The sequence below is a fragment of the Patagioenas fasciata genome, chromosome 4 (assembly GCF_037038585.1).
Source record: "Patagioenas fasciata isolate bPatFas1 chromosome 4, bPatFas1.hap1, whole genome shotgun sequence".
Classification (NCBI taxonomy): Eukaryota; Metazoa; Chordata; class Aves; order Columbiformes; family Columbidae; genus Patagioenas; species Patagioenas fasciata.
In genome coordinates this window covers 42,717,088-42,738,142 of record NC_092523.1, presented here as the reverse complement: position 1 = coordinate 42,738,142, position 21,055 = coordinate 42,717,088, and the positions used below count along the sequence as shown (strand labels likewise).

Sequence of the window (21,055 nt, the reverse complement as noted above, 5' to 3'; positions counted from 1 at the left end):
GGTAGCGTTTTTAGAAATATGTGACTGCCGATTTCAACTGGTTTATCCGAAATATGTATATAAACTTTATAGTATTATTCTACTCTTGTTCTTAGTAGAGCACCCAGTCTGTGTTTTGTTTTGGTATACTGTTTTAATTATTAGGTTTACAGGTAATTTTTATAGTTAGAGGTTTTAATGATGTAAGTAAGGACTTAAAGATGTAAGATTCTCTTCTGCTCAGTTCCTGTTCCATCTTCTGGCCGATTTTGCAGACATTGTCATTTTAGTGCATCTGACTTCAAAGTCCACTCCTGAGGGCTCATCCAGTGCTGAGGAGTCTAAACCAGAATGGCCTGTTCTTAAATTACTTCCTCTGCAACTCCATTAATAATGATGAAGATGTCTAATAAGGGTACGGTAAAAAGATGTGTTGTGGTTGAACAATGCTGTGCTATGGCATCCTTATTTGCTGGCTGCCCTTAAGGAAAACTAATGTAGATTAGAGGCCCAGGCTTAAATCCTGTACTAAGGCATAACCTTTCCCATATCAGTAATAATTATAATATTTGGGGACTAACTTTCACAGTTGTATCCTCACAAAGAGGCCTAATATCTACTTTTCCTCCTCTCAGTTTTATTTAAAATTTGGCATGAATGGAAACAGGATTGGGATCACAACCTTTTCCACAGTCAACTATAACGTGTAATTATTATTACTGTTTCTTGCTCATATTACAGGTGCAATTAATATTTGAACTCTATTCAGCTCTATGTAAAGTATTCAGTCTCTGCTCTGAAAATATGGGGTTGTAACAGATCCCAGCACGACTAGAAATAGAAAGGGGAAGTGAAAAGGTAAAAATAACAGTAAAGACAATTTTATTTGCATGAATTGGTTGTAATAGTCCTGACAGTCATAATGCTGTAAGCGCAGTCTATATTCTAGCCTCAAATTACAGACACTTCACAGGTACCTGTTTTATTTCAAGCTTCTGTAAGTTTTTAAAATCCTATGGAGATGAAAAAAACAGATGACTTCTGAATACATTTAAAATAAAAGAACCTTTCTCTCCATGTATAGCTTTGGATTTTCACATCATGCAAGTGTAAGTTTTGTGTGCTGAACAGCATCAGGCTGTTTATACATGGTAATCATGTAATCAAAAACTGCCACTTGCTATGAAGCTTTGGCTTAATAAATAAAATGCCCTTTAAAATTCTGTGGCTGTTAAATGCAAGCTATTGAAAAGAGAAGAGGATAACACTGGTATTAATAAAAACTCTTTCAGTCTTTCACCAATTAATATACAAATTTGAATGCTGGAGGCATAGTGTGGCCATTTGTTAATTCAGCTAATAATAGATTAGTACAAATCATCTAGCAAAATGTCCTCAGTGTCCATAATGAAGCCCAGAGATAAGACTGATGAAAATAGGTAGGTAAAAGTTAATATAGTAATAGAGAGAGAATTTGGATTGCTTAATGCAGATAAGACAAAGGACATAATGTAACAGTGAATGGGAAAAATTGTGAAGAACAGAATGGGCACTCTTGCTTACTTTAAAAAATTTACTGAATTTCCAGATATATTAAAAAAACAAATAAATTGAGGTTAAAGAAGAGATAAGTAAATAAGATATATCATGATACTCAGTTTCATAGTGTGATTTGTGCTTTCAGTGTATATTTCTAAAAATAAATATGAAATAGGTTAATTGTATCTCTTCTTTGTTTATTTTTCAAAATCACATTTCTGTTTATATTATATTATAAAGCCGTCACAGTATGACAAGCATTTACTTAATGTATAAAGGGAGATGCAGAACTGTTTCTGAAGCTACTTGGGTTTAGATTATATATTGTCTAGGATAATTTTCATAGGAAAAGAGGAATGTTTGAGATAATTTGCCTCAAGAAAACTACTGATAAAATTAAAATAAAGATGGAGGATTCACAGTTCTTTTTCCATTTTCTAAATATCTTGTCTGAAAATCGTAAAATGAACATGTCAAGAACTAGCTTGCATAAACTAACATTTTAGACTCTATGGTTAAATATTAGCCTTCTGACAAGGGAGTCTTTTGAATATTCTGGATTCTGAGGATACCTATTTTTTTTTCCCTAATATATTAGTCTGGATAAAAATATTATTCTTTTGCACAGAAAAACTGGCAAGAAACTTTCCCTGATGCCAGTGAAAATTGACTACTCACTATATGAGTATCTGCTTGTAGCAGAATTATTGGACTAAGCCTTTTCCCACTTAAATCTTTGACTTTAATTTCCCCTTCATTTTTTTTAAACTCAATATAATAGGAATCCAATTTTACTAGACATTCTGTAAAGTTAAGTGTACTGATCTTGAGCTCTTTTCTTAATCTTTACAATGAATTTGCAATACCTTCAAGTCTTTCTTACACACACATACAAAATATTATTCCAAATGGGGATTTACTCAGTTTCTGGAACAGCAGCATGATCTGCTTTTCACTTTCTACAAACAACCTGTCTGTGCAAAATTATATGTGGTAACTACACAGATATGATTGTTATGGCTTTCTGAATATAATTTTTTTAAAAAATTTCATTGCCTTTTTGTACAACAAAATAATTTGTACAATGTATGAACTATATTCCACTTGCTCTTTCCCAGTCTACAGCATTTTTCATTTTCACTCAAGTACTGTAGACTCTGCAAATACTGTTCCTCCAGTCTTATTTATATATGCATATGAAACAATATGTATTCAGATTGACTCTTTGAGCATACTGTGTCACTTTCCTTGGTGTAAATTGCTTCCTACTACTCTTCTTAGGTAAGCTCACTATATGCATGACTACATGCAATTTGGTGAGTTTATCTATTCTTTTGCTGTACGCCAATCATAGATACCAAGGATATTTGAAATTAATAAATTTCTGTGTGTAGTTGTGCATCCAGTAGGCACTAGATGGCAGTATATCAATTGTTTAAATGTAATTTTAATTAATTAGCTGTACTTGTTCTCAATAAACTGTGTAATAGTTGATTGAATTGGTTAGGACTATCTTATTGCTGTTATGTGCAGAGCAATTGCAGTGGAGCAGAAGTACACTGACTTTGATGGACTTGCACTGATAGGTATAGTACTATACTTTACAGTTATTATCTATGAAGAAAATTACTTCTGCTTCATTTTTCGAGAAAATAATGTTTTGACAAGTTAAACAAGCATGACTGAAAATAAGAATAATCTACACTCCTTTAAAGTAAAATGATCAGGAAAAAACTCCAGTGACTGAGAAGACTTCCATGAACAAGACGACTACCCTAATGGTCCTGCTTATCCACATGATATATCACTTGCTAAGGACTGGATCTTGTAAACCTTTTTTTTTTTTTTTTTTTTTTTTTGGGTGTGTGTGTGTGTAGGCTGTCCACAAAACCCATGCAGAACGTATTTCAATGAGGTGTCACTCTGTTGAAGGGTGGAGCTCCATCATCAGCTTTGCCTGCAGCTGATTGGTATGGTCCAGCTTTTCCCAAGAAATCCTTGCTGCAGGTTTCTGCTGCTACTTTTGCATCATGTCCAAGCTGTCACATGGCTACAAGGTGAAATCTAATAATTTTTTTGTGGTTTTTCTGCTAGTTCAGTAAATGGAACCCACTCAGTATAGAGACCCGATTACTGGGAGGCAACACAAGTCAGAAAGTAGGAGCTGGTCCATCTCTTCCACAGTCATCTTAAGGCTACACCATACATGAAATACAAACCTTCATAGTGCTGGGCCTCAGATCTGCTCATCAAGATTTCTCCTTTGCATCTCAGTAATTTGCAGTACTAATGTGAATCAAAGCCATGACCTATACTTGCTTCCATTTGTAATCCTTGCTTGAACTCAGACTATGTTTTTCCGTGGCACTAAAATGAACTTGCAATCTACCAGGAACACTACCCTGTTCAGCACTGATCGCACAGACTGGACTTCTCCACTGAGCAGAACTCAGACTTCATACTATTTGCTTTTTATTTGGCCTTTCTTTCACGAGACTAGGATTGGAGTATTTAAAGCCTGTTTACCAGGCTGTGTGCTATGTCAGGTCTTTTTGGAAATTACACCATGTCTGGTTTTGAAAACTGAAAAAACAGTCCTTAGTTACTAATTTTCTTCATCACATAAGGTCCATGAACTCTACAGCATAAACCTTACTGTTCACCTGTTTTCATTAAAGGTGTCACAGTATGTTTGGGATTGGAAGGGACCTCAGAAGATCATCTAGTCCAATCCCCCTGCCAGAGCAGGAACATCTAGATGAGGTCACACAGGAACATGTCCAGGTGGGTTTTGAATGTCTCCAGGGAAGGAGGCTCCACAACCTCCCTGGGCAGCCTGTTCCAATGCTCTGTTACCCTCATGGAGAAGAAGTTTCTTCCCAAATTTAAGTGGAACCTCTTGTGTTCCAGCTTGATCCCATTACCCCATGTCCTATCGTTGTTTGCCACCGAGAAGAGCCTGGCTTCATCCTCATGGCACTCACCTTTTATATACTTATAGACATTAATAAGGTCCCCCCTCAGTCTTCTCCAAACTAAAGAGACCCAGCTCTCTCAGCCTTTCCTCATAAGGAAAGATACTTTCCTCATAAGGGAGATACTCCACTCCCTTAATCATCTTTGTTGCCCTACGCTGGACTCTCTCCAGCAGTTCCCTGTCCTTCTTGAACTGAGGGGCCCAGAACTGGACACAATATTCCAGGTGTGGTCTCACCAGAGTGGAGTAGAGGGGAAGGAGAACCTCTCTCAACCTACTAACCACCCCCATTCTAATACACCCCAGGATGCCATTGGCCTTCCTGACCACAAGGGCCCAGTGCTGGCTCATGGTCATCCTGTTGCCCACCAGGACCCCCAGGTCCCTTTCCCCTACACTGCTTTCTAACAGGTCATTCCCCAGCCTATACTGGAACCTGGGGTTGTTCCTGCCCAGATGCAAGACTCTACACTTTCCCTCTCCAATTTCATCAGGTTATTCCCCACCCAACTCTCCAGCCTGTCCAGGTCCCTTCTGGCGTGTCAGCCACTCCTCCCAGCTTAGTGTCATCAGCAAACTTGCTGATAGTACACTCAATTCCCTCATCTAAACCGCTAATGAATATATTGAATAATATTGGCCCCAGTACTGACCCCTGAGGCACTCCACTAGATACTGGCCTCCAACTAGACTCCGCACCTTTGACTACCACTCTCTGGCTTCTCTCCTTAAGCCAGTTTGCAATCCACCTCACTACTCTTGTCCAGACCAGACCTCCTCAACTTAGCAACTAGGATGCTATGGGAGACTGTGTCAAAGGCTTTGCTGAAGTCAAGGTAGACCACATCCACCGCTCTGCCATCATCCATCCACCTTGTTACATTCTCATGAAAGGCTATGAGGTTGGTCAAGCATGACTTACCCTTAGTAAAGCCATGCCGACTGCCACTAATAACCCTCTTATCCCTGATGTGCCTTGAGATGGCACCAAGGACAAGCCGTTTCATTACTTTCCCAGGGACAGAGGTGAGGCTGACGGCTCTATAATTACCCAGGTCCTCCTTCTTGAAGTTTTTGAAGACTGGAGTGACATTTGCTTCCCTCCAATCCTTGGGCACCTCTCCCATCTCCCAAGACTTGGCAAGGATGATGGAGAGCGGTCTAGCAATGACTTCAGCCAGCTCCCTCAGCACCCGCGGGTGCATCTCATCTGGACCCATGGATTTATGGATGTCCGGACTACTTAATTGCTCCATAACCCAGTCCTCATCGACTAAAGCGAACTCCTCCATTGACCTGGCTTCACCTGGGGACTCAGGGGTACAGGGCTCCCCTGGACAGTCTCTGGCAGAGTAGACAGAGACAAAGAAGGCATTCAGTAATTCTGCCTTCTCTGTGTCTTCTGTCACCAGGGCACCCACCCCATTCATCAGTGGGCCTATATGTATCATTAAGTATGTATCATTCTTAAGTGCTCCAGCAATTGCTTACACAGAAGAATAGTGCTAGAAAAACTTAACATTTTTATCCATGCTTAATTGTGTTTAACTGATTTTGGTCACAGTACAATTTATTTTTGAGAGTAGCTGCTTTTCTATGCCTTATTTCACATTCCAAATTTACATGTCTTATTTTTTTCTCTCTCTGCCTACTCTTCAGTACATATTCCTCTGCAATCTCATCCTTTTCTCAGTGTTCTGCACACACATGCTTTTCCTTTTCACATTACTTTTCAGTGTAATTCTTCCCAACTGCATTCATGTCCTTAGCTCAGTGGTTCTCAGAAACTTTGACTATTCCATTCTTATAGAGAAAAAAAAAAAAAAAAAGTCTCTTACACTGGAGTAAGGCCTTTTAAGATTAGTTAATGATAGATTAATGCTGATATTAGTGCTCAGACAAAAGAGTGCAGTAATAGCTAATGCCTGTATTGACCTCAAGTCCTGTCATGAAGGCTACGTAGGTCCTTGTGGATCCGTTTAGATGCAGAGGCCTTTGTTGTATACAAGTCTGTTGCTGGATGGTAATGTTACTAGGGGGTGAAATGCACAGGGAAAGAAATGGATGTGTGCCATGAATTATTTTGGATAAAAAATACTTATTTTTATGCAAATGTTATACATAAATTACCCACAACTAAATTCAGTAGTATACAAATATAATAGATAACCTAGCAGATAAAAAAGTGAGGAAGGACCTTGTTTTTCTGTTTGAAGCAATAGCAATACAGAGATATACTGAAGTCTTCAATTCTAGCCCCTTCCTTTCTTCTTAATTTGTCATGAACAGGATCCCAGCCTCAGCAGCATCTTCTAATAAGTATTCTGGCCAAATTGTTAAAAAGCTATGTCTTCTAATATATTAAACAAGAATAAATATTCTTACAAGTGTATTTTTTGCCCTTTTTGAAAAGGTCTTCCTAACCTGCCTTTGTCAATTAGAAATACTGGCACAAACTTATTTCACTGTTCTCTGTGGCTAAACCTAATACAGATTTCTTCTAACATGACCACGTCAGCATGGTATGTGATGTCTTAAAGATGCTTATAGAACACCATGTATACATGCAGTTACATTGACTGTTACCAGGATTGCTTATTGCATGTGTAGGACTGTGTAACTCATGGAACTATCTTGCTAGAAAACAGAGCATTTTCAGTGGATGTACTTCACTAATGTCTTGTTACAGGGGCTGTCCTAAATACAATGGGGAGTTTCCTCAGTAAATGCAGTGATTTGAATTGCTGCAGCATAAACAAACATGGCAGCTGTTTCATCATAGGTAAGAAATGTAGCCTCTTCCCTTTCAAAACAACATATAAACACCCCCACACATATATAAGTGTTTTTGTTTTTTGTTTTTTCTCTAACAGTTATTTTCTAAGAAGAGGTATTGGAACAAGCAAAATCCCATAGAAATCAAAACATTGTATTTGAAGGATGTATTTTTTCATGGTCACATGTGTAAGTTGTTTTGCCATAACCACATAATGCATTTTGGATGCAGTCATTTTTGTTTCAGCTGTTTATAATTCCTTTCGGGATTACTGAAGTACGAAGACATAATTTTAGAAAAAAAATAGAACCCTGCCCTATTTGTGTTTCTTTTTGATGTTCCGTATCACAGAAGTTACTTCAACTAACACTAAACATTTGGCTCAAAAGCCAAAACAACATCGCAAGAAAATGACAGAAGTCCCAGATTGGAAATGCTTGAAGTTCATTTAAAAATGAATGTTATTAAACAGTACTGCTGTTTTAATAAGGGGCAGCATCAGCAGCTGCCTACCTGCTTGCAGGATCTATATATGTGTACACAAACCCTCATCAGCTTCCAGAGAAGTTTACAATGACTTCATACTCTAATGTGGTCCCTTAAACACAGCACAATCTACTACTAGTAAGATTCATGTAGGTCTTACAGATCAGTAAAAGTAGGATCTTTGTCTTACAAAGTGACATGAACAGGAGTTTGCTCTGGGGTACAGAAACCTACCAGTGTGATGTGACAGTCGTCAGCAACTCTCTGATCTACCCATGCCAGACCTGCTGATGAACTCAGAACTTGCTGACTCTAGGACACACGAAGCCAGCTGAATTTTAAACCTCTGTTTCAGGGTGTATGATTGCTAGCTGGCCCCTTCGGAGCAGACTGCCCTGCAAGCAGGTTTTGTTGCATCTTTCAAATCTTTAACAAGTAGCTTGTCTTCTCCAATACAACCCAGAGGCAAATCTAGTTGTCTCTTGAGAAGAGACAAATTCAGCAGTTACAAAGCACAGATTTCATAAAAACAGGCACTGACAATTGCAATTATTTCATTTAGAAGAACCTCCAGTGGAAAGCCATTGAAAAAATGTAAAAGTGTTCTCAGATCAAACATCACAGTGCAGTGAAACAGGATTGGTAAACCGAGAAAACTAAACCAGCATTTTTCAAGTGAGGAATATTATTAGAAATTAACAAACATGAAATAAGAAATTAAAATACATTTAGTTTTAATAACCTGTGGTTTTATTAGAAGCATTGATGAAGGCTTTATGTATCCATCTGTAATATTCTTCACTCAATATGCTCCTGCCATTTTCTGTTTTGCCTTCTTACAATGTGCCGTCCTCAAACTCCTCTCACTCTTAGAAAAATAGTTTTCATCAGTGAGAGACTTATTAGTTATAGATTAACTTAATCAATGTCAAATCTCTTGTGAAGAAGCATTTTGTTTTTACTGATACTATAACTCTTGAATACTCAAATCGTGTTCAGCTTGCTAACCACTACATAATCTTCTGAGATGCGGAAGTAACTTACAGGCATTTAAGTACAGTGAATTCTTCTTGAATCCCTCAAGTTAAAAGTTGCCAAATATACTATTCTTCATTACTGTTTGAATTAGTTTTGCTTACAAAGACACGTGTTTGAAATAGATCCCTGTCCTGTTTGTGTTTCTTTTTGCCTAATGGCAAACATAAAACCACAACTCAAGTACTTAATGGTCAACATTAGTGATGTTTGTGATTGTATGACTAGAGACAGGAGGGCAGCTGTGTTGAGTAGCAGAGTCAGTGTTCTGCTGGACTGGTTCAAACAAAAGTGGATGAGATCCAGGAGGTCACAGTGAACCAGAGCACCAGCGCTGCAGCCTGTTCAAACCCAGCGTCCACCTTCTCTGCCCCGACGTTCTTTTGGGTTCTGCTTTGGCTTCCATTCTGAGCTGGCACCACCTGCACAGGCTGGTGTCACGCCAGCTCCTCGCCTGGCCTGGGTCGCTGGTCGTGGTCGCTCTCCGTTAGGGCTGGCCTTCTCGAAGAAGAGACCTGTGACTATTCTTTTTTTCCTGAAAAAATAGAAAACGAACAGCCTCGGCTGGCGGGCCTGGAGCAGGTCCTGCCGCGGGGACCTCACGCCCTCCTCCTTCCTGCTGAGGCCGCCCTGACCCGGGCGCTCCAATGGGACACGTCGCCGGCGGGACAGCTCGGGGCGTCGCTCTCCGGCCCTGCCCTGAGCCGCCGCGCTCCGGCAGGTGGGCGATGCCCCCTCAGGTGCCTTGGGACAGAAAGGGGCACTGGACTCAGGCGCGTCCCCTCCAGGACACGCTTCTGACAGCGAAGGGAAACAACACCCGCCCGTCCTTCTCTCAAAGGCGAGGGGCGCGCAGCCACTCGAGTGGGGCTGCACGACCCAGGCAGCAGCCCGCCCCGCAGCCCCGAGTGCTCCCAGCCCAGCGCCCGGGCGTGACGCTCCGGCGCTGGGGAGCCTGCGCACCCGGGACTGCGGCCGCCGGCACCGCCTGAGGGGCGACCGCCCCCCCGCCTCACAGGGGCAGGGCACCCCCATTCCACTGCGGCGCCTGCGCGCCGTGGCCCGTCCCCGCCACCGCTCTCCCGCGGGCGGGAACCCGGAAGTGGGCAGCGCCGGTGGCTCCCGGCGGGCCGGCGGGTAGCGGGGGCTCCGCCGGAGGGGCGCAGCCGGCACCCCGCGGCGGGGCAGCGGCGGCTGGCATGGTGCTGGCGGCAGCGCGCCGCGCCCGCGTTGCACGGAGGAAGCCCGAGCGGAGCCGCGATGGAGATGCTGCTGCCGCCCGTGTGAGTGCGGCAGCGGGGCGGGCGGGGAGGCTGCCGGGCTCCCCGAGCCCGCCGGGACGGCGGTGCGGAGCGCTGGGCAGGGCTGGGGGTACGGGGCCGGGCCCAGCCGCCCAGCAGCGAGCTGAGCTACCGCGGCGCTCCGCAGCCCGCCCAGCCCGCGGTGCGGCCGGCCCGCTCGGCATCGGGAGGGAGCGGTGCCAGCGGGCAGCCTCTGCCCCGGCGGGGGAGAACTGGTGGGGGGCAGCGCTGGCGGGAGGGTCATGTCGGCGACCGGGTAGCGGAGCCGGTGTCTGGTGCCCGGCGGGCCAGGGCTCCCCAGGGCCAGCGCTGCCGCCCCGGGGTTTGAGATGCCCCGTCGTGCCGCTGCCGCCCTCTGCGCTGCCCGCGTCGGCAGGGCGCTGGGGGCCGGGGCGGGTATGGGGCCGGCGGGCCGGGCCGTGGGCAGCGGGCGGGCAGGGATGCCGGCACACCGCGCCCCCCTTCCTCCTCCCCGCCTTCCCTTGTGCCTTCCAGCTTGCGGGGACAGGCCTTTATTTATTTATTTTTTATTTTTTTCCCCCTCCTCCCCCTCAGTCCTTCTGCTTCCTCCATATGTGGTCCCAAATTACACTCCCCGTTTGACTCAGCAGTCATGCTCATCACACTCTCAGTTTTCTGGTTATTTAGTTAAGCATCTTTTTTAGTAGCAGTGCACTAGGCAAGCTACGTATTTCGAGCTGCACTTCAATTGGGTTGATCCAGCCTGTTATATGCTCCAGTTCAGCGCAACTTCATCCCGTGCCTTCGGGAGGTTGTTTTCAGGTACGTGTAGGTGAGGCTTTTGGGAACGAACCAAAGGGAACCAGTTGCACCAGCAATGACCTAACTGGTGAAATGGTAAGAGATGCTCAAGTAGTTTCGGGCAGACGAGCTGCTCTAGAAATAGAAGGCATGTGACTGACTGTTTTGTAGGCTTCATTACCTTAAAACAAAATTGTTTGTGACAAACTAGTGAAACTTCAGAGAATGAATTTATGCTTCATAGGAACTCCTCCATCTATCCACATTGCTTGGCAGCTCTTTACAGGCAGCTCTGACCAGCGTTTTTTGCATATATGTATGTGATGTGTATATAGTCTCTATATGCGTGCAGATATGTACACATCAGTATTTGATGTATTACTTTGGAATGTAAAAAGCATTCTTATCTTGTAGTTGATATGTCAGTGGTATAATTAAAAGCTGTGTCTCTTCTTCACAGTTGGTCTTTGGTGTTTTGAATGTTCCCTGAAGTCAGTAACTTCTGTATATCATTTTTCTGAATGCTGATCATTACATATGTCAAAGAATTTAGAAGAGTAATATTCAGTGTAAAGGAGTTTGCTAGATAGGATGTCTTTTTTTTTTTTTTTTAAATACTTCCATACAGAAGTATATGTATGTGCTCTATAACATATAACTTGATTTTTTTTTCCGATTGATGCAAATTTCCTGTCTTGCTAGGCCCCTTTCAACAGTGAGTTCTTTAATTTTCAAAACTGAGCATGTTAGTTTTAATTCATAGCAGTTCATGGTACAATGTAGCAAGTTTGTAGTAGTTTGAGTTCTGCAGAGGGACCTTACTTTGTTAGCCAGTGTTTTACAAATACTTCTTAAAATTCATTTGTTGCTTGATGCAGTTTTGTGCTGTTTTGCTCCAAAACTTTGTAGCTAGTTTTAGAATAATGAAAAGTGGACCCAACTACTTTGCTTTGCATGTTGTTGTAGTACACAGAATATAGAGTTCTATGTTAAAATCTTAGATTATAATTGAAATTTTATTTTAATCTTCCTTAGACATGCCCAGGTAAAAAGTTGTTGGTATGGTGGAAGAGAGGCTGGGATCAATGCATATGTTCAATTTGACTGTTACCTAAAGTGAGTAAGATTGAGTTTTCATTTGAAATCAGTTCTCTGAGGTAAAGTGACTTCAGTGACTTTGCTTATTTCGAGCTTGGTGGTTCAGGAATATAGTTACAGTAGCGCGGGTAAAAACATCACTGATGCTAAGCATTTTCTGAGTACTACAATGTAATTTGCCTTGCAAAAATAACATTGTGATTGTAAACACGAAACTCATTGGCTTCACTTGGCATAAAAAATCCACTTGTGGTTTGAACAGTCCTAGTGCCTGAGTGGTGTACATAACTATTTGTCTGCAAAGGTTAGTGTCGGTAGAACTTGAGTATTTCTTAGAAAGAGAAAGTTGTAGACACAGCTAATGACTTTTCATACTGCTCAGTTTTTCTCTTGCTATTTCGGGTGGGTTTTGAGAGTAAGGAAAATTAAGGTGTTGGTCATCTTTTGCTTTTCAAAACATTGAGTGGATCAGCAAAACTACCCAGTTTTTCTCATACTCACCTATATTTCATGCTGCTGCTAGGGAAAGCCAGGACAGTTGCAGTAGTCATCATGCGGTCTTCCTGTCAGAGATGAACTGGGAGCTGCATGAACTAGTAAGGGAGGTCCTGGTGGAAGGGCAGAGAGCAGCTCTTGTCTTGCAGGCAGTGAAGGCCTTGAGAGACAAGGGTGATGGATGCTGCGTTCTGCCATCGATTTGTATGGGCAGCAGGCTAGAAGTTCCCAAACCTCTGCCGCTCCCCTCACTTCAGGGTTTATTGGAAATATTCTGGAGCATCATCTTCATGTTTTCCTTAGTGGAGACTGTTGTTAGCCCTCAGTGCCTCTGTTAGCCTTGCTAGTGTTGGTCACCAATTTTTGCTTCCTTAGGAATTCTACCTACTCTTCCATGCTGTTGTTAATAGGGAAATGAAAATTGCTTGGAGTAAAGAATAAGCTGAAACGTAAATCTTTTCCTTGTCTCCAAGGTGAAAGTGGAGAAGATAAGAGTGATGGAATTGGAGATTAGACAGAAGTATTAACTCTTCTTTTCTCTTTCTTTCCAGATGTACCAAACTTTGCCATCAGAAACCCTTGGATCTGAAAGATGATAACACTGAAATTCACTGTCCTGTTACAGTAAATCCATGGCACATGAAGAAAGCTTTCAAAGTTATGAATGAATTAAGAAGGTATTACTTCACTGTATACATCTGCCTGGAGTCCATAATACATTTTTAACTTTGAGTTAATAATAATAGTTTATTTATGCAATTTCAGAAGTGTAGCTGATGAAAAGGATCAAATATCCATTGAAGTGATAGCTGAATGGTAGTCATGTGATGATAGCTCAAATGTTTACAGTATGTTTTTCCCCACATAAGTTGATTGAAACTATATTTATGAGACTTGAAAATTATTTAGAGGTTGTATTTAAGGAGTTACAGCTACTGATCCTGTCTTATATGTAGTTGAGCCTGGATAGATGAGAAGTGACTCTTTAGTTGGCTCTTTGTATGCCTGTTGGTGATTTTTGTGGTTGGCTGTGAAGTAGAAAAATGTCAAAATTTTGTAGTCTGGAGGCAAAGGTCACAGTCTAACAAATGTAAACCAACTGACAGTATGCTTTCTTTTCTTTGTTATCTTTTGGTTGTCCCCTGGTGGAAATTGATGAACTCCCAAATCAAATGTTGAAAGTAACTTTTCTTCATAATGTTTTATAAGACCTTGAGTGATACTACCATCAGTTTCAGCAGAGCTGGGAGAATGGTGCTGATGCTGTTCTTAGCACCCATATTGATTTATTTTCTACATACGAGTAGGTGAGATGGTGTTGAAAACTGTGACAGCTGGTAATTAGAGCTCACAACTGAGCTGTGGTAATTAGAACTCACAACTATCACTGACAGTAATTCAGTTTTATAACTAACAGCAACAATGGAGAAATTAAATAAATAAAGCCTTTCTCTGGCACAGACAATACTGGAGGGTGTGAAAATCATGTCATCTTTTGTTATTTCCCGTATAAGATTAAAAACTGGAGAGGCTTCACCTGAAAAAAGTCAGCAACTGATACCCTATTAAAGTATGCCTTTGATCTTTGCTGTTACGTATGGGTAAATTGTTAATACTATGGTAGAGACTGTGATCAGATCAATGCATTTATCTGTCTCTGACAGATTGTACTGTACTGGAAGAGGGGAGAAAATCATATGTTGACTATAAATGACTTAAACACAGCTCAAAGACTTCCTTAGTCTGAGGATAATGGCACAAGAGCAGAGACTATTTTTCTAGTATGTTAACAGCCTAGTTACCTTATGCTGGAAGGACTGAGACTTGTTGCTTCCTCTTACTTACACCTTTGGCTTTTTTGAAGATCCCAGTAACCAGATTTAATTTTTCAAAAAGTGTAATAGAGCCTAGCTGGAGTCAGCAGCCATGACTTCTGAAGGATGAGCAAGAGTTTGGATGAAGAAACAGTTTCCCAGAATGAATCTTACAACAGTTTCAGAAGTCAGAAACCTTACCTGCATTTTGTGTGTTGAGAGTAAAAGATTCATGGTCTTCCAGCAGAGCGCATTGTTGAAGGCCTTGGATTATTTTCAGAAGATAGTTTAGTTTCCATGGTTACTCAAATTCAAATTGCTGTAGAAGCAATTTGAGCAATTTTGCCTTACATGTATAAATAGTTAAAGTTGGAATAGGAGTAGTACCATGCAAACCTTAACTATTTCTTATTTAACAAGCTTGCTGGTACAGCAATCTTTACTATTTGAATACAGCTTTTAAAATGGTAAGTGCTGATTATAAACATTAATATTTGCATTTATTTGTTTGAATTAATAAATGGAAATGTTTTAGAAATGTTTCAGACTTTGACTTTAAATGAAAACTTAATCAAGGAAATTATATTTTTTATTTTATTGACTACATTTTTAAAGTGGTTTCTATCTCAGTTCTTCCCATTAGTGTAGCACAAGCAGGTATTTGCCAGAGCTATACTCTCCAGAAAGTGGATAACTAGTGAAGAAGTAATTTGCTTAAGCATCTAAAATACATTGGTTTTGGAATGCGTAAGTCTGTGAGTTTATATTACATTTTTGGCTGCTGTCAAGTTTCCTGGATCTACTAGCTCTTAAGAGGGTTTTTCTGTGCCTTCAAATTTTGACAAATTTGACTAATTTTGTCCTTGGTAGTTTTTGCATTTCATTACTCACAATTACCTCAACACTGAGTCAGAGAGATCATTAGGATAGCTAATCAGTTCTTGATATGTGAAGAAATTACCCTCTGATGCTTATCTTTGCTCTTCATTATAATTTGCTTTTATCACAATGGAATTTGACCTTACTTATATTTGTTAAAATCCTCATTCTTACAAACAAGGCTGTACCAAAATCTTTCGAAGATGTGGATAATGACCTTTCTCTATATAAACTAATGACGAACAACCTGCTAGCTGGTAAACCGTTATTGTTCTTAAATCTATACCTTTTTGCCCCCCATTTCTTGTTTCCTTCACCAAAATGCTGTACTCCCCAGGGCTTTGTTCATTCAGTCACTGTACAAGCAAACGGTTAAAATATTGCTTCAGAGCACAAGCTTTTCCAAAATAAATTGGTGTGCCCTCATGAAGGTGCTGAGTTGCCCTGGAAGCCACAAGATGCTTACAGCAGAATACATGATTAAGTTTATAGGCTTGTTTCTTTATCAGTAGTTTATTTAGCTTGTCAGTTTTGTAGTAAGCCAGGGTAAATCCATTCACCTAATGCAGTTCCAGACTAGAGATATATCTGGAATACCTGTGGCTTGCTATGTCTATATATGTGCAATGGAATTAATTCACTGGAGTTTTGCATTGATGTATTCCTGTTGCTTCAGGCTTCACTGTTCTCTTTGGTATTTCTTTGCAGCTAAGTATAAAACCTTTCATTCCTGTTGTCAAGCTGAGTGCAGGTGTCTGAAAAAGCTGGGTATTTGACCTCTTATGTGCAGCTTTCTGTTTAAATTTTTGTATAATAAATGTAATGGTTGTTTTCAAGCTCCTCTGAATTCTGTGTTTTATCTGAGTATGGTCATTACCTTATATTAAACATATTTTTGTTAATAACTGTATTGCAGGCTAAGCTTACAAGATTTAGATAGTCGTAGGTATTAAGAGCTGAAAGGGGGAAAGTATTCTAATACCAGGATTGCAATACAGCCCCAAATGTTGGCCACTGAAATTTTTGGTGTGTGCCCTCCAGTAGGCAACCTTACTTGAGGCTGAACTCAAAGATTCTTTGTTATCTGTAAGATCTTATTTCTTACCTCAATTTTTTAGTGTTTGGGTAGATAAAATTATTTTTTCGATCATAGTTATTCAAAGAGGCCCAGACTTTCAGTGAAAAGATTTTATAAACTGGGCTGATACAAATTTTTGTTATTCGATGCAAAAAAACTTCTGTGCAAGAAATCGCAATTATCACAATTCAGTTGTCTGGTTTTAGAAAGTTCTGTGTACCCAAGCACCATCTGTAATCCGATTGAGTGATAGCCATGTGGTTGTGTAACACATTTAAAAACAATGCTTTATCAACACTATGTGCCTCCCTCTTTTGAGGGCATGGGAAAAGAAATTGTGAGTGAAGTTATATGATTTTCTGTTGTAGTTCACTTGATAAAATTGCTTTTTTTATATTTCTGCATAGTCAAAACTTGCTGTGTGACGTGACGATAGTAGCTGAAGACATGGAAATTGCAGCACATAGAGTTGTGCTAGCTGCGTGCAGCCCCTACTTCCATGCCATGTTTACAGGTACCAGATGTTTCAATACTTACTATGTTCTAATCCAATCCAACTGTATAAAGCTCAAAATTAAGAGACTTTTGCTTTTAGGATCTCCTTTAATACTTAGATAAACCAACATGTACATTTGGGTTTCTTGATGGATTATTTTTTGCAGTCTAAAGACATACTGGCAACTTATTCTATGTTAGCACGATGAATGCTTTAAAAAGTCTCCTTCATTTAAAGCAATTTATACGTTAAGTAAGCCAGGAGTAGTAGAGTTGTTATACGCTTCAAGTCTGTAGTAATCTCACTTGTCCAAAAGAAGGTTAAAATAACTTCCATGTGAATTTTGGAGTCAATTGTGTCCTTTAACAAGTACTGCTGCTATGTTCTGTAGTCCCCAAGTACTGTAGGCTGTTAGTAGATATTAAAGCTTTCCATGGCTTTGGCAGCCTATGGCTGGAGTGCATGTTTCAGTATTTCTAGGATAATTCTCTGTGACAGATGTGCTCTGCATCATTGCCACAAATTTTCTGTGCAGGCTTTATTCTGCCTCTGCCCGCTCCATGCTGGCAAAGTTGTTGCCTTGCTACTACAACAGGAACACTGAGGGCTTGTGAGGCTGAGATGGGTTCAGATTCGTAGGAGCCTCCAGCTGAATTCCTGTGCTGTGGATTTAATTTCATAATGGTTATACACGCATTGAAATCGTGTGGAATTTGGTGTAAAAGTGATAATGCTACTAAATGCATGTTAAAATTAATTTTTGAAGTCTTGCCTGTTCCTTCTCACATCTCGTGCCAGTTTAGTAGCTAATGTTGACTGTCTGAAATGAAGAGCCTTCTCTGCAGCATGTTACTTCTAAATACCAGCTCAGGTGGAGGCAGAAATGTGACTCTTGGGCTATCACTATGCAAGCAAAATGGAGTTTTAATATCTTAAATTGTGTGCAACTGGAAGGTTGAAATATGAAATACTGTTGTGTCCTGGGGAAGCAGCTGATTATTCTTGATTTTATGTGCAAATATTTGACACAACCAAAGGTACAAGTGGAGTACCTGCTAGCAGCAACAGTGCTTAAAAGTTGTGTGTAAAATTATATATCTCTTCCTCTGGTAGTTTGTCAAGTTTGCTTTTGCATTTGAAACAAGCATTGTAGGTAACTGATAGATTCTTTCTTAATTTTTCCTGCTGTCCTTCAAGTTAGAAAGAAAGCAGCTGCTTCTACAGTTCTCTTCCATCACCTTAGTAACAGAAACACAAGCTTCTTACATTAGTTCTTTATTAAAGATTAACTGTTGTTGACTGTCACATTGAAAATACTCTTTTCATGGAGTGTAGTTTAATATTATGCTTTCTGTGGTTAAGACGCTTCTGCTTGCCCCGACTGCCCTTTCCGTGAAAGAGTTTATTACTCGTGAGGGGTGCAAGTGCTGTGAGTGTCTGTGGCCACTCTCCAAAGGGAATCGCTGAAATCTTGCTTCTTCTCTTGCTTCAGTCCCTTTTAAAATTTTTAGCTTGTTTTATGTTTTTAAATGTTCATCTCCTTTGACACTCAGTGGTGCAGGAAGTGGGAAGAGTTTAACCTGTATATCTGTGGCAACGTTAGTATGGTTGGTGAACTAAATTGGTGGGAGTTTAAATATAATTCAACTGTCACTTCAAGATTTATCGATGGATTTTCATACTCCTCTCATAGGCTGCTTTCAGCAAGGCACAGCTGTGGTGTTGATGTATTTCAGCCACTCCCCACAGAAAAAAATCCTAAATTCGTCATAATTTTTATCTCCATGAACCCTGCAATTCACACTTCTCTGGATTTGTATTCTCATCCAGTAATCTGCAAGTTCAAACAAGCAAGTTTGATCCCTTCACCAGCTACAACCAAATGGAAAAGTATCTTCCTCCATCCAGAATAAAACAGTAACTGAAAAGACAGTAAAAGAAATTGCACTTTCGTGCTTCAGGCTTAGTTCTTGACTAGAAATTAAAAGCTCATATTTAGACACGTTTGCAGGTTACTTCCATCTTTCTCTGAGTTGTTAGGTACTGACTGCTATGCAGGCCAGGATATAGCATTAACTGAGATCAAACCTTCTGCCTCGGGATTTTTTCCTGTTTACACTTGTAATGGTAGAAGTAGCCCCATTAAATCCAGAAAGAAAAAGTTACTGCCTTTTAAAGTAAAAAAATCTAGTTAGTAAAAATTATCCTATGGGGGAGGAAAGGGGAGAGATTAAGCATCTGAGACTGTTGTTAGGAATAATTCTTCCTTCTGTAGACAGTGGAATTCTTTAGAAATATGTGTTGTGATCAGAATTAAATACACTTAAATGTTTAGAGGAAAGTATTATAAAACACCGGTAAAGGGACATTTTAGTGGCCATAGGGCCTCGCTTGGGACAAGGGTGACCTGACTTTGTCTTTTCTGTGATGGCAGTTCTCCTCAGGGAATTACCTGCTCTCTTTGCTTCCATTCTCCATTTGTAAAATTCTGTTTAGATTAAAAAAAGAAAAGCCTTCCTTACAGTACTTTGTGAGGGAACATATAAGCTTTTTAGGTAGCATTTTAGTAACTTCGACTCAGCTAGTGCTCTGCTGCTCCTGCTTGGGAGGTTAGAAAGCAAAGCACTGAGCTGGTCCATTCGTGATATACTTCTTTCTGTTCCCAATATGCTTTTCCTTCTACTCGCAATATGCTTTCCTGTCACTAACAACTCTGTGGAGATCTGGTGGTGCCACCTCCAGTCATGAATGGAGTGGTTCAGCAGGTTGAATTCTAGACTGAGACTGCCTGGTGAGTGAACCTATGATTTCCTGCATATGATCTGTCAAACAAGTCTGGTACACAAGAGAACTGATCTAGAATTGTAGAAAGACTCCATGTCCTCTTTTTTTTTTTTTTTTTTTAGATTCTGGGCTCTGTTGTTGAACAGAGAGAATGCCTATCCATTGCTCTAGAAGCCTTGACACAAAATCTGAAAGCAGAACTAATGTGCTTGCAGAATATCAAACTCTCCCACACACACGATCTTCCCAAAGGACCGCCTCCACAGCAGCTTGCATAATAAATAACTTGCAGCATGCATGCTCTGAGGATCAATAGGTTTAATCTGTGTCAAACTCAATGTAGAAACTTGGAATACAGGGCCCTGCAGACAGCGTGCTGCAATCATCCTTCAGTGGTGTTGGGAAATGATTCAGAAGAGCAGGTGAAAAGAGAAAGTTCTAGGGGGCTGGATTTTGCTGGTTTTGAGGTGGTTCTTCATCAGTGTTTTCCAGAATGCTAGCAACTTGTGCTACCATTAAGTAGTAGTATGTTACTGTAGATCGTCTTCTCCACTTCCTACCATTTAAAGGGTTGATTCATAATGCCATTCCTTACCCTTCAGCTGGAAAAAGTCATGAATAACAGTAGATTTATCAGTGATGATCCCTTTGCCAAATGTGCTGGGTAAAATGCATTGTTTGTCACTATTCCTGGAGACCACAGGATAACAAACAATGAAAAAGGGTATGTACTTCATAAAGAAATACCAGCAATGATAAGCATCTTTTGATTCACTTCCCCATCTTGTGTGCTCTGTTGTTGTATACATTGAATTTGTTGCCTCATCAATACCCTTATTTCTAGATGTCTAGGGAAAAGAAATAAGAATACATCCAGTATAGAAGAATAAGAAATGTGTGTATCCAGAGACTGGGATATACTCTTCTGAAGTCAAAGCTGATATATCTACCAACATAACTGGTGTAGTTCATGTTTTGCTTCTCAGTGCAAGTTGATGCAAAAAAGGGTAAAGGTCTGAGATGACCAGGTGTGTGGTTGGTAGTCACGGATAAGGTTATAATCATTACTTCAAAATGTGTCTTTGGGCAATTATGTCAAATATAAGCAGAATGTTGCATTTTGAGAAACATCGTATTTTAGAAGGTGGAAGCTATTTTGCAGGCCTTCTTATGAAGACTGCTTGTGGCATATGGCCAATATGTCAGCCTCCACAAAATGCGATCCAACAAGTTTTCCCTTGCTTACCATTTTATCTTAACTTGAGTTTTAACTGCTATAACAGATGTGTAACAGAGGTGAAACTGCTGAGAGAGTAATAAGTAGGCAAGCAAAGAAATATGTATGTTAATTCTTCTGTGGGGATATACATTTTCTTTTTAAAGTAAAATGACTCCAGACTGCTTTTGGTATGCTCCTTCGATTAAGAAGTTAATAAAGCTAGAGTATTTTAATAGCTTGCTTTGCCAGCAAAAATGTTTTTGTATGCATTTGAAGAGTTTTATTTAGGCTTGATAACAATATTTTCCTGATACTGTACACTGGTGAAAATAGGTCA

At 40.4% G+C, this 21,055-nt stretch overlaps 1 protein-coding gene across 4 annotated transcripts in view; it reads left to right on the top strand.

Moving 5' to 3' along the window:
• The first annotated feature begins 9,882 nt into the window (after positions 1 to 9,882).
• KLHL2 (kelch like family member 2) overlaps positions 9,883 to 21,055 on the top strand; it is a 56,658-nt gene continuing 45,485 nt past the window's right edge. The window contains exons 1-4 of one of the 4 annotated variants that reach the window (XM_071807730.1): positions 9,883 to 10,075; positions 13,000 to 13,125; positions 15,479 to 15,625; positions 16,627 to 16,733. In XM_071807730.1, the coding sequence (XP_071663831.1) occupies positions 10,053 to 10,075; positions 13,000 to 13,125; positions 15,479 to 15,625; positions 16,627 to 16,733 (403 nt within the window). In that variant the 5' untranslated portion in view covers positions 9,883 to 10,052. Of the gene's footprint in view, positions 10,076 to 10,744; positions 10,877 to 12,999; positions 13,126 to 15,478; positions 15,626 to 16,626; positions 16,734 to 21,055 lie in introns of those variants that run through there. The other 3 variants (XM_065836202.2, XM_065836203.2, XM_071807729.1) reach the window with 3 other exon arrangements.